The sequence below is a fragment of the Podarcis tiliguerta genome (genome assembly GCF_965153285.1).
Source record: "Podarcis tiliguerta genome assembly, chromosome: 12".
Taxonomy (NCBI): domain Eukaryota; kingdom Metazoa; phylum Chordata; class Lepidosauria; order Squamata; family Lacertidae; genus Podarcis; species Podarcis tiliguerta.
Window position 1 is genome coordinate 40,963,539 of NC_139545.1, and position 13,737 is coordinate 40,977,275.

At 41.3% G+C, this 13,737-nt stretch overlaps 1 protein-coding gene across 3 annotated transcripts in view; it reads left to right on the forward strand.

The window, feature by feature from the left end:
* The window catches only part of ZEB1 (zinc finger E-box binding homeobox 1), a 75,763-nt gene that overhangs the window by 46,663 nt on the left and 15,363 nt on the right, over window positions 1-13,737 (forward strand). For all 3 annotated transcript variants that reach the window (XM_083406140.1, XM_083406141.1, XM_083406142.1), the window contains exons 2-4: window positions 2,968-3,168; window positions 8,470-8,532; window positions 11,300-11,461. In XM_083406140.1, coding sequence (XP_083262266.1) covers window positions 2,968-3,168; window positions 8,470-8,532; window positions 11,300-11,461 — 426 coding nt within the window. The remainder of the gene's footprint in view (window positions 1-2,967; window positions 3,169-8,469; window positions 8,533-11,299; window positions 11,462-13,737) is intronic.

The following is a 13,737-nucleotide window of genomic DNA, read 5'->3' on the forward strand; positions in this document are numbered from 1 at the left end:
GTTGTTTAGTCGTTCAGTCGTGTCCGATTCTTCGTGACCCCATGGACCAGAGCACGCCAGGCACTTCTGTCTTCCACTGCCACCCGCAGTTTGGTCAGATTCATGTTTGTAGCTTCGAGAACACTGTCTAACCATCTCGTCCTCTGTCGTCCTCTTCTCCTTGTGCCCTCCATCTTTCCCAACATCAGGGTTTTTCCAGTGAGTCTTCTCTTCTCATGAGGTGGCCAAAGTATTGGAGCCTCAGCTTCACGATCTATCCTTCCAGTGAGCACTCAGGGCTGATTTCCTTAAGAATGGATGTGTTTGATCTTCTTGCAGTCCATGGGACTCTCAAGAGTCCTCCAGCACCATAATTCAAAAGCGTCAATTCTTCGGCGATCAGCCTTCTTTATGGTCCAGCTCTCACTTCCATACATCACTACTGGGAAAACCATAGCTTTTACTATACGGACCTTTGTTGGTAAGGTGATGTCTCTACTTTTTAAAATGCTATCTAGGTTTGCCATTGCTTTCCTCCCAAGAAGCAGGCGTCTCTTAATTTCGTGGCTGCTGTCACCATCTGCAGTGATCATGGAGCCCAAGAAAGTAAAATCTCTCACTGCCTCCATTTCTTCCCCTTCTATTTGCCAGGAGGTGATGGGGCCAGTGGCCATGATCTTCGTTTTTTTTGATATTGAGCTTCAGACCATATTTTGTGCTCTCCTCTTTCACCCTCAATAAAAGGTTTTTTAATTCCTCCTCACTTTCTGCCATCAAGGTTGTGTCATCTGCATATCTGAGGTTGTTGATATTTCTTCCAGCAATCTTAATTCCGGCTAGGGATTCATCCAGCCCAGCCTTTCGCATGATGAATTCTGCGTATAAGTTAAATAAGCAGGGAGACAAAATACAGCCTTGTCGTACTCCTTTCCCAATTTTGAACCAATCAGTTGTTCCATATCCAGTTCTAACTGTAGCTTCTTGTCCCACATAGAGATTTCTCAGGAGACAGATGAGGTGATCAGGCACTCCCACTTCTTTAAGAACTTGCCATAGTTTGCTGTGATTGACACAGTCAAAGGCTTTTGCATAGTCAATGAAGCAGAAGTAGATGTCTTTCTGGAACTCTCTAGCTTTCTCCATAATCCAGCGCATGTTTGCAATTTGGTCTCTGGTTCCCCAGCCTCTTCTAAATCCAGCTTGCACTTCTGGGAGTTCTCGGTCCACATACTGCTTGAGCCTTCCTTGAAGAATTTTAAGCATAACCTTGCTAGCGTGTGAAATGAGTGCAATTGTGCGGTAGTTGGAGCATTCTTTAGCACTGCCCTTCTTTGGGATTGGGATGTAGACTGACCTTCTCCAATCTTCTGGCCACTGCTGAGTTTTCCAAACTTGCTGGCATATTGAGTGTAGCACCTTAAAAGCATCATCTTTTAAAATTTTAAATAGTTCAGCTGGAATACCATCACTTCCACTGGCCTTGTTATTTGCAATGCTTTCTAAGGCCCATTTGACTTCACTCTCCAGGATGTCTGGCTCAAGGTCAGCAACCACACTACCTGGGGTGTACGAGACATCCATATCTTTCTGGTATAGTTCCTCTGTGTATTCTTGCCACCTCTTCTTGATGTCTTCTGCTTCTGTTAGGTCCTTACCACTTTTGTCCTTTATTATGGTAGTCTTTGAACGAAATGTTCCTTTCATATCTCCAATTTTCTTGAACAGATCTCTGGTTCTTCCCATTCTGTTGTTTTCCTCTATTTCTTTGCATTGCTCATTTAAGAAGGCCTTCTTGTCTCTCCTTGCTATTTTTTGGAATTCTGCATTCAATTTCCTGTATCTTTCTCTATCTCCCTCGCATTTTGCTTGCCTTCTCTCCTCCGCTATTTGTAAGGCCTCATTGGACAGCCACTTTGCTTTCTTGCATTTCCTTTTCATTGGGATGGTTTTCGTTGCTGCCTCCTGTATAATGTTTCGAGCCTCCATCCATAGTTCTTCAGGCACTCTGTCCAGCAATTCTAAATCCTTAAACCTGTTCCTCACTTCCACTGTGTATTCATAAGGGATTTGGTTTAGATTGTATCTTACCGGCCCAGTGGTTTTTCCTACCTTCTTCAGTTTAAGCTTGAATTTTGCTATAAGAAGCTGATGATCTGAGCCACAGTCAGCTCCAGGTCTTGTTTTTGCTGACTGTATAGAGCTTCTCCATCTTTGGCTGCAGAGAATATAATCAATCTGATTTCGATGCTGCCCATCTGGTGATGTCCATGTGTAGAGTCGTCTCTTGTGTTGTTGGAAAAGAGTGTTTGTGATGACCAGCTTGTTCTCTTGACAGAACTCTATTAGCCTTTGCCCTGCTTCGTTTTGAATTCCAAGACCAAATTTGCCAGTTGTTCCTTTTATCTCTTGATTCCCTACTTTAGCTCTCTGCTACTTGAGTTCTAAAAAGCTCTTAGCCATTATTAACATACTCTGATTGTTAGTGCAAATACATAGCTGGCATGGAACAACAATATTCTAACTGAAGTCACACAGAGAGCTGCCTGCATTGTCCCCAAGCTTCTTGAGCAGTGCCACTCATGGCTATTGCCATCCTGGAACAAGGTTTAAGAGCAATGGAGACTGGTCACAGGTCATCAGCAACAAATAGTATTATACATTACTAGCTTTGTAGTAACATACACTACATACACTCTGAATTATACTGAATTATACTGTAGGAACTGCTGTGGATCTCTTGCCGTTGCATATTTTTTTAATAGAATGCCATAATTACAGGTCTTGATCTGAGTCACCTCAAAGGGGAAGCTGCCTCTGAACATGGGCAGAGTGTGTTTTAACATTGATTACAATAATATTCTGCTTCCTGTCTGGAATTGAGGCCTACCCTCTTAAGTCAACAGATAGAGCGGATTGTCAGTACGCATTGGAAACCAAAAGTTACTAAACAGCATAGTTACACTGATCTTTTGTTTTGTTTCTCTGCAGTTACCAATTACAATAACGTCGTAGAAACAAATTCTGATTCAGATGATGAAGACAAATTGCACATTGTTGAAGAGGAAAGTATACCAGATGCAGCAGATTGTGATAACAGCGTGCCAGATGATGACTTGCCAAAAGACCATGCAGTATTACCAGAACGCAGTGAAAGAGAAGGAAGTGCAAACAGTTGCTGGGAAGATGAAGGTATGTGTCATCATCAGTGTCTCTACCTAAAAAGACCTTGCAAACATAGCAATATATTAACTTTTTACAGAATTGCACAGCACTGAAATGACTGCATTCTGCATAAAAATGAAACAAAGGGGAACAGTTGTTGACTGCTAGCTCAAATAACAGTTATTTTTGGCCCTGATTCAGGTAGATCATCTCCCCCACCCTATTTTACCTAGTGCTGATAGAGTTCCTGCTTCATACAAGAAGTTACCTGTATGGCAGAGAGAAGAGACTTGTGCCACTCATTCTACCTTGTAAATGAAGTGCCCACACCCATTGACTTGTGAGCTGGGGTTGGGTTAATAGTACCAGTTGTGTTCAGAAGTAGCAGGACTAATAAAGTTTTCAGGTTTTTTTCTGTGGGACAACCAGCCTTATATGACCAACATGCTTTAGGTCTAATTAATGCATAAAGGGGTTAATACCATAGAGTAAGCTGTCCTGCCAGGCTTAGCAGCATCACTGCCACTTACCTTAGGAGGAAATGGGCAATTAAGCTTATCGTTCTCTCAGTGTACCTGATGAACTCACCATGTGAAGATGTCTAAGCTGGTTGTTCTGACTTAGCCACATGGCTTTCACAAGCCGCTCTTCAGTTCCTCCTTCAGTTCCAATAATTTAGGAATTTTCACGATTGTAATTAAGTCAGGTTTTGCTTCCTGTGCAACTTTTTTGGAATGCTGTATGGAAAAGCACATGTTGAAGAGTTTGTAAGTAAACAAATGTTTAACTTACTAGACTTTTGGTCTTTTGCTTTGCTGGGAGAAGAGGGAAGTTTTGGAACTCACAACAGCGTATTTTAAAGGTTTATCTCCACACTTTAGTTTGCTGTATGTTTTGTGAATTTAAATCTCTGCAGGGCTTCTCTCACCAAAGAGTATTTGCCCCCAAATCTGGATTTTGGCATCTATGGAATTCTCCTTTCTATATACCTATTTTTTACTTGCACCAACACTTTCCTCCTTGGTTTTGAAAACAGGTGTCTGAGCAAAATCTGTCCACTGTTCAAATTTTGGTTGCTTTCAATTTATTATTACCGTACTTCATTCTGCAGTTTCTTTCATTAAAAGCCCTATGTGTCTTTCTGTAGATATTTTTTGCTTTCATATGCCCCTTATCATGAGTTTAATTTGTCAGGTTGCATGGAATTTTACTCACATGAAAACGTGTGTAGCCTTAATCGCTATTTACTTGGGCTCAAAACTTCTTGGTCCTTACCAGTTCACTGGGATGTTGCAGTAGGGCTTTGCTAGATCTTGAGACTCAACTTTTTCTGTTTCCTCAGCTTCTTACTCTGACACCTACCAGTAATGATCAAACATAAGAACTTATTATGCTCCTAGGCTCTTTGCCTTTATTCCCCACCCAACCAGCCATGGAGTTCTTTTTCAATGGGATGCCAAGTTGCCATGGCCATGGGCATGCTGTGTCTTTTCTGGTTTATGAAATCTCAAATGATTGTCAAAGCTGGGAGTGTTTGGGGGGGTCTAAATGCATTTTCTTCTGCATTTAAGTTGTGCTCATGTTGTTCAGATCTTGTTGATTTTTTCTCCCAGCACAATGAGGTCTTCTTTGGTACTTAAAGAAACATGAAGGCCAACTATGTTCAAGATCTTTTATCCCTATTATAACAATTTAACTTTTGCAAAGTTAGATATCAATCTCTGCAAGCCTGCTGACCATTCTGTTTGTTTGCTTCAGCAGTATTGAATTCTGACTTCCACCAACTCAAGATTCCTTTCCTAAATGCTTTTTTCTGTTCCAGCAGAGGAAATGAGCAATTTTTAATTACTTTGCAACAGGAAGACACTCTCGTGCCTCTATGAAGTAACCTTTTTTGTGATGATACTACAAAAAGATAGCTAGAGTACATGTTGTTAGTTTCAATTAGTCTGTTACTTCTGTTAGATCTCACTGCAATCTCCCAACTTTACTACCAGAGAATGCCAATCAGAAAAAGTAATACACTCCTAGAATTCTATTCTTGTGATACACTTCTCTGAGCCCATGCCTTTACTCTCTCAGCTTCTCACATCATCAACCCAGTTGAATAAATTTTGTATCATCTGAAATACTTAAAATATTTGGTGTTACAGACGTTTCACCTCTCTTCTGAAGAAACAGGAAAAGCATTAGATCTGAGTACCATAGGTCAAGGCTTTGAAGTTCCTTGAACCACCTTCTGTGGAATAAAGCAACAACCCAGTCTCTTGTTATATGACATTTCTCAGTTTTAAGAAATGGACAGCTAGATTGAAGGATTGCAATTTTTCTTTTGCTACTACATATTTCTAGTTTTAATTTTTGAAATCTGGTTTATCTGCAGGAGGGGTAACAGGAGGAAGCATGAGATAGATAGATGATAGATAGATAGATAGATAGATAGATGATAGATAGATAGATAGATAGATAGATAGATAGATAGATAGATAGATATCTGAGGCAAACATTTGGTTTGTACATAATAAATTAGCTTAAATCTATCACTTGGGAATAGTCTGATGACCTATCTGCACATCTCTGTATTTGTACTTGTGTGAATAAAGCAATACTTAACTAAAGTCTGCTGCTTGAAAGGTTATGTGTGCTTGTTAGGTCATCCTCCCATGAAGAAGGTAGAACTTCTTAAATGAAGTAGAGTATACCCAGGAATAATTCACATTCTCCAGGGTCATGTTCACATTTGAATTTAAACCTAATTTTATTTCCAGGGCTAAGTTAGAGCTATTTACAGAGGCATGTTGTGAATTCTTTAGGAGGAATCTTCTAAATGGCATCAGCTGCAAGCCCAAGGTCTTTCCTACAGATCCTAGCACAGTTTTCTAGACACTTTCTAAACTCATACACAAAGTATAAATAGTGGGGCAGTGTCTCACGTAATTGAAGGCCATGCTTTGAGAGCACACATGGAATCTCCTGTGTATGTAGATTCTGTTTTGGCCATCAACTTCCAAATCCACTATCAATATTTTAAGAAAGAAAAATTACAGAAATGAAAGCTGGCCAAAGTTATCAAGGCCCTGATAACATATAGATCAGGGGTCTGCACCCTTTAAGACAAAAAGAGCCACTTGGATCCGTTTCCGAAGAAAAATAAACTGGGAGCTGCAAAACTCGTCATTATAAAAGTAACTTTTTTGTCACTTTATTATATTTCTTTGTTTGACCCCTCAGAATTACTCGTCATAGAAATAAATGTTAAATTAACAAGTTACCTTTTTTTGTGTGTGTGTTCTTCACTCCCCTTCAAAACAGTGACCAGCGTACATGCCCCCTTTCAATGCAGTGACCAGCGTACATGCCCCTTACAATGTGGCTGGTGGGCAGGCAGGAAGGTGACGTCGGGACGGTGCGTGACTAACGCACGCACCGCCCCCATGCGACGTCACAGCCAGTACAGCGCCCGCCACAGTGGGGAGTAGTATCCGCCCCGGAGCCACGGCAAAGGTGTAAAAGAGCTACATGCGGCTCCGGAGCCGCGGGTTGCAGACCCCTGATCTAGATGGATAACTTCAGTGCACCAAGGTTGCCTTTCAAGATTATTCAAAATATAGCAGCAAGCCTGTTAATTAGTACTGACAGAAGAGAATTAATATATCACTATATTTATTGATTTTGCATTTGCAGCCCACCCTACACCATGTGGTCCCAGGGCAAGTTACATATGGCTCAGTACAACAAGCTAACCGTGTAAGACATAAACATTACAAGTCCATAAATTAAACCTAATCAACAGTAGGCAGAAACAGCTCTGTAGTTGGATGCCAGGAAAGCATAATGCGGTTTGTGCAGGCTTTTAATGGGGTTTAATACCCCTTGTTCAAATTTTCTGCTTATATTTTTAAAATAGATATGAAACTGTTTTTTAAAATGATCCACAATTCTTCTAAAATTTGTTCGGGTTTTTACCTGATAGTTTGTTTGCTGATATTGGATTGTTGGATTTTGATCTATATCTATATCTATCTATCTATCTATCTATCTATCTATCTATATATATATATATATATTTGTCTCTATACAGTTTTATTTATATTGGGAACTCCACCAGAAATTACCTTTGAAAAGTGAGATATAAATAAATACAGTTTGTACCCAGCTAAGTGATATTTATAGTAGACCCACTGAACCAATAGTCTTGTATGTCTGAGTATGCCTTGGTTGGATGCAGCTTAGCAGTCAATACAGGACTGGTATATAGCAGAATAAGTGATTGGAAAATGCATCATCTGTTTGCTGCTCTTGCTTAGTAGCAACATTGCATAGTACTTTCATTTCTGTACTGTACTTAACTCTTACAAGAACGTGAATCAGGGCTAGTAAATCTATTGATAAACGTTCTGATTACATGTTCTAATTTTATACTATTATGCCACATTTGCCTTTAGTTGTTTTTTTTACTACTATAGTAAATAAACATATTGTTCCTTGAATTTGGACATTGGAGAGAGTTTCTAACATGTACTGTTGTTAATAATATGCTCAGAGCATTTTTACACAACATACATCTTATTTATGCAAAAGAGGCAACCATGATTAAATATGCAGCAGAATGTCTTAAAAAGGTAAAGGTACCCCTGCCCGTACGGGCCAGTCTTGACAGACTCTATGGTTGTGCGCCCATCTCACTCAAGAGGCCGGGGGCCAGCGCTGTCCGGAGACACTTCCGGGTCACGTGGCCAGCGTGACATCGCTGCTCTGGCGAGCCAGAGCCGCACACGGAAACGCCGTTTACCTTCCCGCTAGTAAGCGGTCCCTATTTATCTACTTGCACCTGGAGGTGCTTTTGAACTGCTAGGTTGGCAGGCGCTGGGACTGAGCAACGGGAGCGCACCCCGCCACGGGGATTCGAACCGCCGACCTTTCGATCGACAAGCCCTAGGCGCTGAGGCTTTTACCCACAGCGCCACCCGCGTCCCTGCAGAATGTCTTATCCATGTTCAAATAACATAATTGTCCGGGCTTCCCAAATCTGCAGAGCGGGGGTCCCTTCCAATTGGACTTTTGCAGGAGGCACCAGAAATGGTACCTTTTGCAATAGCCTGGTGAGAGAGAGTGGCTAGAAAGTGAACCAAGACTTATGAATTCTAGCTCGTTGCTGTAATCTGTTTGCTTTCTGTTGTGTAACTGAAAATTTCTGCTCACCGTGGTGCTGGTGTCTGAGGGTGTGCATTTCTCCGATGGCAAGAGACGAAAAGCTGTTTTAAGCAAATGAGGGTTTCTGGATTATGTAAAAGTCTAAACTTCACTTCTCTTCTTGTCCTATTTTAGCTAGTAAAGAAGCAAAGGAAATCCTGGGGCCTGAAGCTCAAGCAGATGAATCTGGATGTACAGGTATTTGTCACCAAATTCCTTCATTTGTGCTTGCGGTACTTAGCATATCATTGAGGTTTACATAACAGTGCATGTTCTTAAGGAAGGCTATTATTTGTCTTTCTCTGCCACCCCTCGCCCTTTTGGTCTTTCTGTCTGCACATGAAGCCTGAAGTATGACTAGTGAAGATGACTGGCTTAGACTCCCATTAGAGCCGTTTTGAGGTGTTGCTAGTAAATTATGCAAAGCAATCCCTTCCACTGACTGCAGTGCCTCTGCAGCCTCTTAGCTGCTTTTTGGTTCAGGGAACAAGAGCAATGGATGAACAATTTACTTCTGGTCTGTTGCAAGATCACAACAGAGCATTATGATGGGTCCCAGCTGAGGTAATACTATTAGCCATAATACCTTAATATTACATTTTATGCTTAACAATGTATGTAAAATTAGCTTATATATAATGAGCCACAATATGCCACGGATGTTTTATTTACTGTAGTTGCCTTATTTTAATTGTATAGAAAATAATGATTCTTCGCATGAGGTTTTAAATTGGCACTATATCCTAACTCTGGGTGAGCGACGTACACCTCTGTAGGGCGTGTTGTCTCCCATAATTATTATTCATACTGCAAGCTCTTGTTAATATTCTGGGGATATAGAGATGTATTTGAAAATGCAATTACCAAAGTGTTCAAAGGATAAAAAAAATAAGGAAGTAAGCAAAAAGAAACAGAAATTTCCCTACCACAATACAAACTCCTACACACGCTGTACTTCCCATACTTAGCTATGAAAAGGAAGTGTTGCATGCATGAATATACATTTTACACTGTGATGCCAGAGAGTGCCCTTTAAATAGACTCTATACAGGTAATTGGGGCTGCTAGATTGTTGCTGTTTCTTCTTCCAGTGCTCTAAACTGAGGTTTTCAAAGATTGATTTAGGCTAAAAAGTGAGGTTAGCCATTTTTGAAAAGGCAAGGGTGTGTGTGTGTATGCAACATGTCTTTTTAGCATCTTTCATGGGTGTGTTTGTTTTTTACAGTTTTGTTTCTCTTCCTGCTTTTTCAAAGAAGAGTTTAAAAATAAACCAGCCAGTAGCAGTAATATTTAAAATTAACAATACTCCCAGCAGTCAGAATTAAAATCAACATTCTACTGGCCCGGCAGAACAAAAAAACTATTTACGATTGTTCTAACAGTCCTTATGGATTGTATCTTGCAGGCTTTCTTTTAGAAGAGAGTTTTATAAGCAGTGTGCCAGGACAGAAAAAAACCCATGGGCCTAATCTCTGGTGGAGAGGGCCCATGGAGAAGGAGGTAGTCCTCTTTTAGATCAGGAGGCATATGGAGTAAGACTTGCCAAATTAGCTCAGGATGCAGAGAGTGTGGAGGTTTATATGCAAATCACTTAATAATATCATGAACTCCAGTTTGCAAGTTGCATGAACTATTTCTACACTGCTAAGGCCTTCTCTCCTATAACTGAGACCTGGGGCAAAGATTCGTATAAGAGCCGGAGGCCTGCGTTAAAGGGAAGGTAAGCAGGGAATGAGATACCAAGGATGTAGTGATGAGTGAAACACCAGAGGCTTTTCTCTGGCACGTCGGGATTTTTCTGTGTTTTCATGAAAAATCCCGAGAGTTCAGAGAGATGTCACCAAACTACCACCATTTACTACATTCCTGCAAGTTTCAAAGCTATTGCCGCCGTCCCAGTAACATGCTTTCTCCCCTTACCTTGCTGTTGGCAGTGGGCTGAAAACAGTGGCATCACAGGAAGCAAAAGGGAGCCCTTTTCCCCCAGCCTCCCTCCATCACTTTCAGCCACACAGACTTAAGGGATTCTATGGCTAGGAACATTGTGGCAGATGTACCATATATACTTGAATATAAGCCAAAAAAACCTCCCTCGGCTTATACTCTAGTGAGGCGGGCAGCAGTGGAGGGACGAGCCCTTTCTTATCGCTCGTCCCTCCACCGCTGCCTGCCTCTCGCAAGGGCAGGCACAGGAGCCGTGGCTGGGAGAGGCGCTGCGCTGTCCTGTGCCTCTCCCAACCAGGCTCCTATGCCTGCTCTTGCAAGCGACAGAGGCGGCGGCGGATGGTCTGCTCCTTCCTCGCTGCCGCCACCACCAGGTTTGTGGTGTGGTGAATAGGCTTGTACTCGAGTCAATAAGTTTTCCCAGTTTTTTGTCCTAAAATTAGGTGCCACAGCTTATGCTCGGGTCGGCTTATACTCGGGTATACAGTGGTACCTCTGGTTACGTACTTAATTCGTTCTGGAGGTCTGTTCTTAACCTGAAACTGTTCTTAACCTGAAGCACCACTTTAGCCAATGGGGCCTCCTGCTGCCGCTGCGCCGCCGGAGCACGATTTCTGTTCTCATCCTGAAGCAAAGTTCTTAACCCGAGGTACTATTTCTGGGTTAGCGGAGTCTGTAACCTGAAGTGTATGTAACCCGAGGTACCACTGTATATGGTAGTTTCCTTCAAGAACTCCTAAATGGCATTGTAGTTCTCTTCAAGAGCTGCTGCAGCTACCATGATGCTGCTTCAAGCCTTGGCAGTATTTTAAACAGAGTGACCAAAAAGGGAGAAATAAAGAGTTATTTGTTCCAGCATGCAGACTTTGGCCCAGACTTTTATATCATTGTCCGCATGTTTTCAAGCTTCTCTCCATAGTTATGAAGGCTGTGACATGTCTCTCCTTTAAAAATGAAAGCTAAATTCTAGTATCTGTTATTGAAATTCTCTCATTCTTCACAAATTGTCTTTTACTTCTAGTAAAAGAAGATGAATGTGATTCTGATGCAGAAAATGAACAAAATCATGACCCTAATGTTGAAGAATTTCTGCAACAAGACGATACAGCAGTTATCTACCCTGAAGCACCTGAGGAGGATCAAAGACAAGGAACACCAGAAGCCAGTGGCCAGGATGAAAATGGTTAATATTACTTCTGTTTTCTGTAATTTGTAAAATGGTGTTATTGGAAGCAAGCGCTGTATACATTGGCTTCCATTTTGAAATAAAAAGTATGAATGATGGCATTTCCACAGAAAAAAAACCATAGGCTTTAAAATGCAGTCAAAATCCAAAATATAACCTTTGTGTTAAAATTTTATTTATCATTAGGATATCCTGTGTGTTTCTCATATTCTCCATATATTAATACTGTTATAATTCAAATCTGATTTACTTACTAGTCTTTAGGGTTAAGCTAAATGCCACTGTAACTGACATATATTTACAGGGGCAGGACTGGTCCTCTCAGTCATTATTGTTGAAATGTTTGTTTAGTGCCAGTATTGTGCAGGGTGTAAGAAACTGCATGGTTTCAATAGGGAGCATGGACTTAAAAGCAGTGGTAGAAAGAGTAATGGTTGCATAGGGCAGAATAAGGTGGAAGTGGCCCTACAAGCCGATGCTGGTGAGAAGGATCTTTGCTGAAAAGTAGGAATTGAAAGAGCAATACCCAGTGTGGAAAATAGAACAGCCTCTCTCTCTCTCCCATTTGCACTTCCTCTTTCCCCCTTTTTCATGTCCTCCTTAAGACCGGATCATATGCAATACCGGAGAACCTTTAATTTTTTCTTTTAACGCAGCCACAGGAAGGCATCCAAAGTTAATCAGAGTGTGGCACTGGGAGGGAGTGTTTCCCTACACCATTTTCTTGACTGAACTAGCTCCTGTGGAGCTCATTTTTTAAGAAAGGAAACACACATACACACACACACACACACACACACAGTGCAGCAGCTTCAGGGAGTTAAAGTTATGAGGAGGTTGAGAAGAAGAAGAAGAAGATTTTGGATTTGATATCCCGCTTTATCACTACCCTGGGAGTCTCAAAGCGGCTAACATTCTCCTTTCCCTTCCTCCCCCACAACAAACACTCTGTAAGGTGAGTGGGGCTGAGAGACTTCAAAGAAGTGTGACTAGCCCAAGGTCACCCAGCAGCTGCATGTGGAGGAGCGGAGAAGCGAACCCCGTTCACCAGATTACAAGTCTACCGCTCTTAACCACTACACCACACTGGCTGAGGGCAGGTAACCCCTGTATTTAAAAAGGGCAGGCAGAAGACGAGCCCTAATCACCCCACTGAACACGCACACACACAAATCCACCCATCCCAAACATCCACCAAGGAAAAAGCAAAACACGCATCGAATCTTCCAAACTTACAAGTCAGCGGTAGGGTCCCCCTTCTTTTTCTTTCCTGAAAGCGTTTCTGCTGGTGTCTGCAAACTGAAGCATGGGCTCTTCCTTTTCTATGAAAATGTGTCTGGCCCTGCCTAGGGCTCTGGGGCATTTTGAGGAAAAGGAAGGGAAGAGCGTTGGGCAGGTGGAGGCCTGCTCTTCTCTGTCTAGCACATTGGAAGGTGCGGAGGGGCTCAGCCACCATGAATGATGTCTGGAGGCATTGTGATGCCCAAGGCTACTGTACTGGGTACTCCAGGGCTAAATACTTCCTCAAATGCCACGGTTCTGATCAAAATCAGAGCTCCCTGTCCCCATGGCTTCTTTTAAGGGCTGGGGACTGGCGAAGTCAAGTAATCTGATCTCAGATTTCAACTATGTCTCATTGTAATCCTTTGGATAAGGTGCCTGCCAAACTATACTTTACGGTGTCTATTGTATGGGTCATTCCATATCAAGTGATCCAACTTTTTTACCTCTTGTCATTCAATTTTCTCAATATTTTGTACACTTGTTGAATGATCAAAACTAAGTTTAAATGGAAAATTTTAATTTTTCATCTCATCCTGTTTTTGAGTTCAATTTTTTGAAATTTCAAACCCTCGTAAGTCAAAAATGGGATGAGATGAAAAATTAAAAATTTAGATTTAAATTTGGTTTTGATCATTCAACAAGCGTACACAATATTAAGAAAATTGGATGACATGAGGTAAAAAAGTTGGATCACTTGATATGGAATGAACCATATATTAAATGCTTTTGAAATTTTATGTGATGTTAATTTACAGCAGTAAATTCCAAATTAAAAGGAAGTGCCTTTTTATGGCACTCCATAAAAAAACCTTAGTATTAACCACTGTGAAATATCTTCAAAATAAAACTACTTTTTAAAGGGTTGGCTAGCTTTACTAGTATTAGTAGCCAGTTTGTATTCTTTTATAAAGAAATTAGAAGTGTTCGGTAAAACCCCCACAAAGTTATTGTGAGTTGTTGTTCTTGTTGTTTAGTCGTGTCCTACTCTT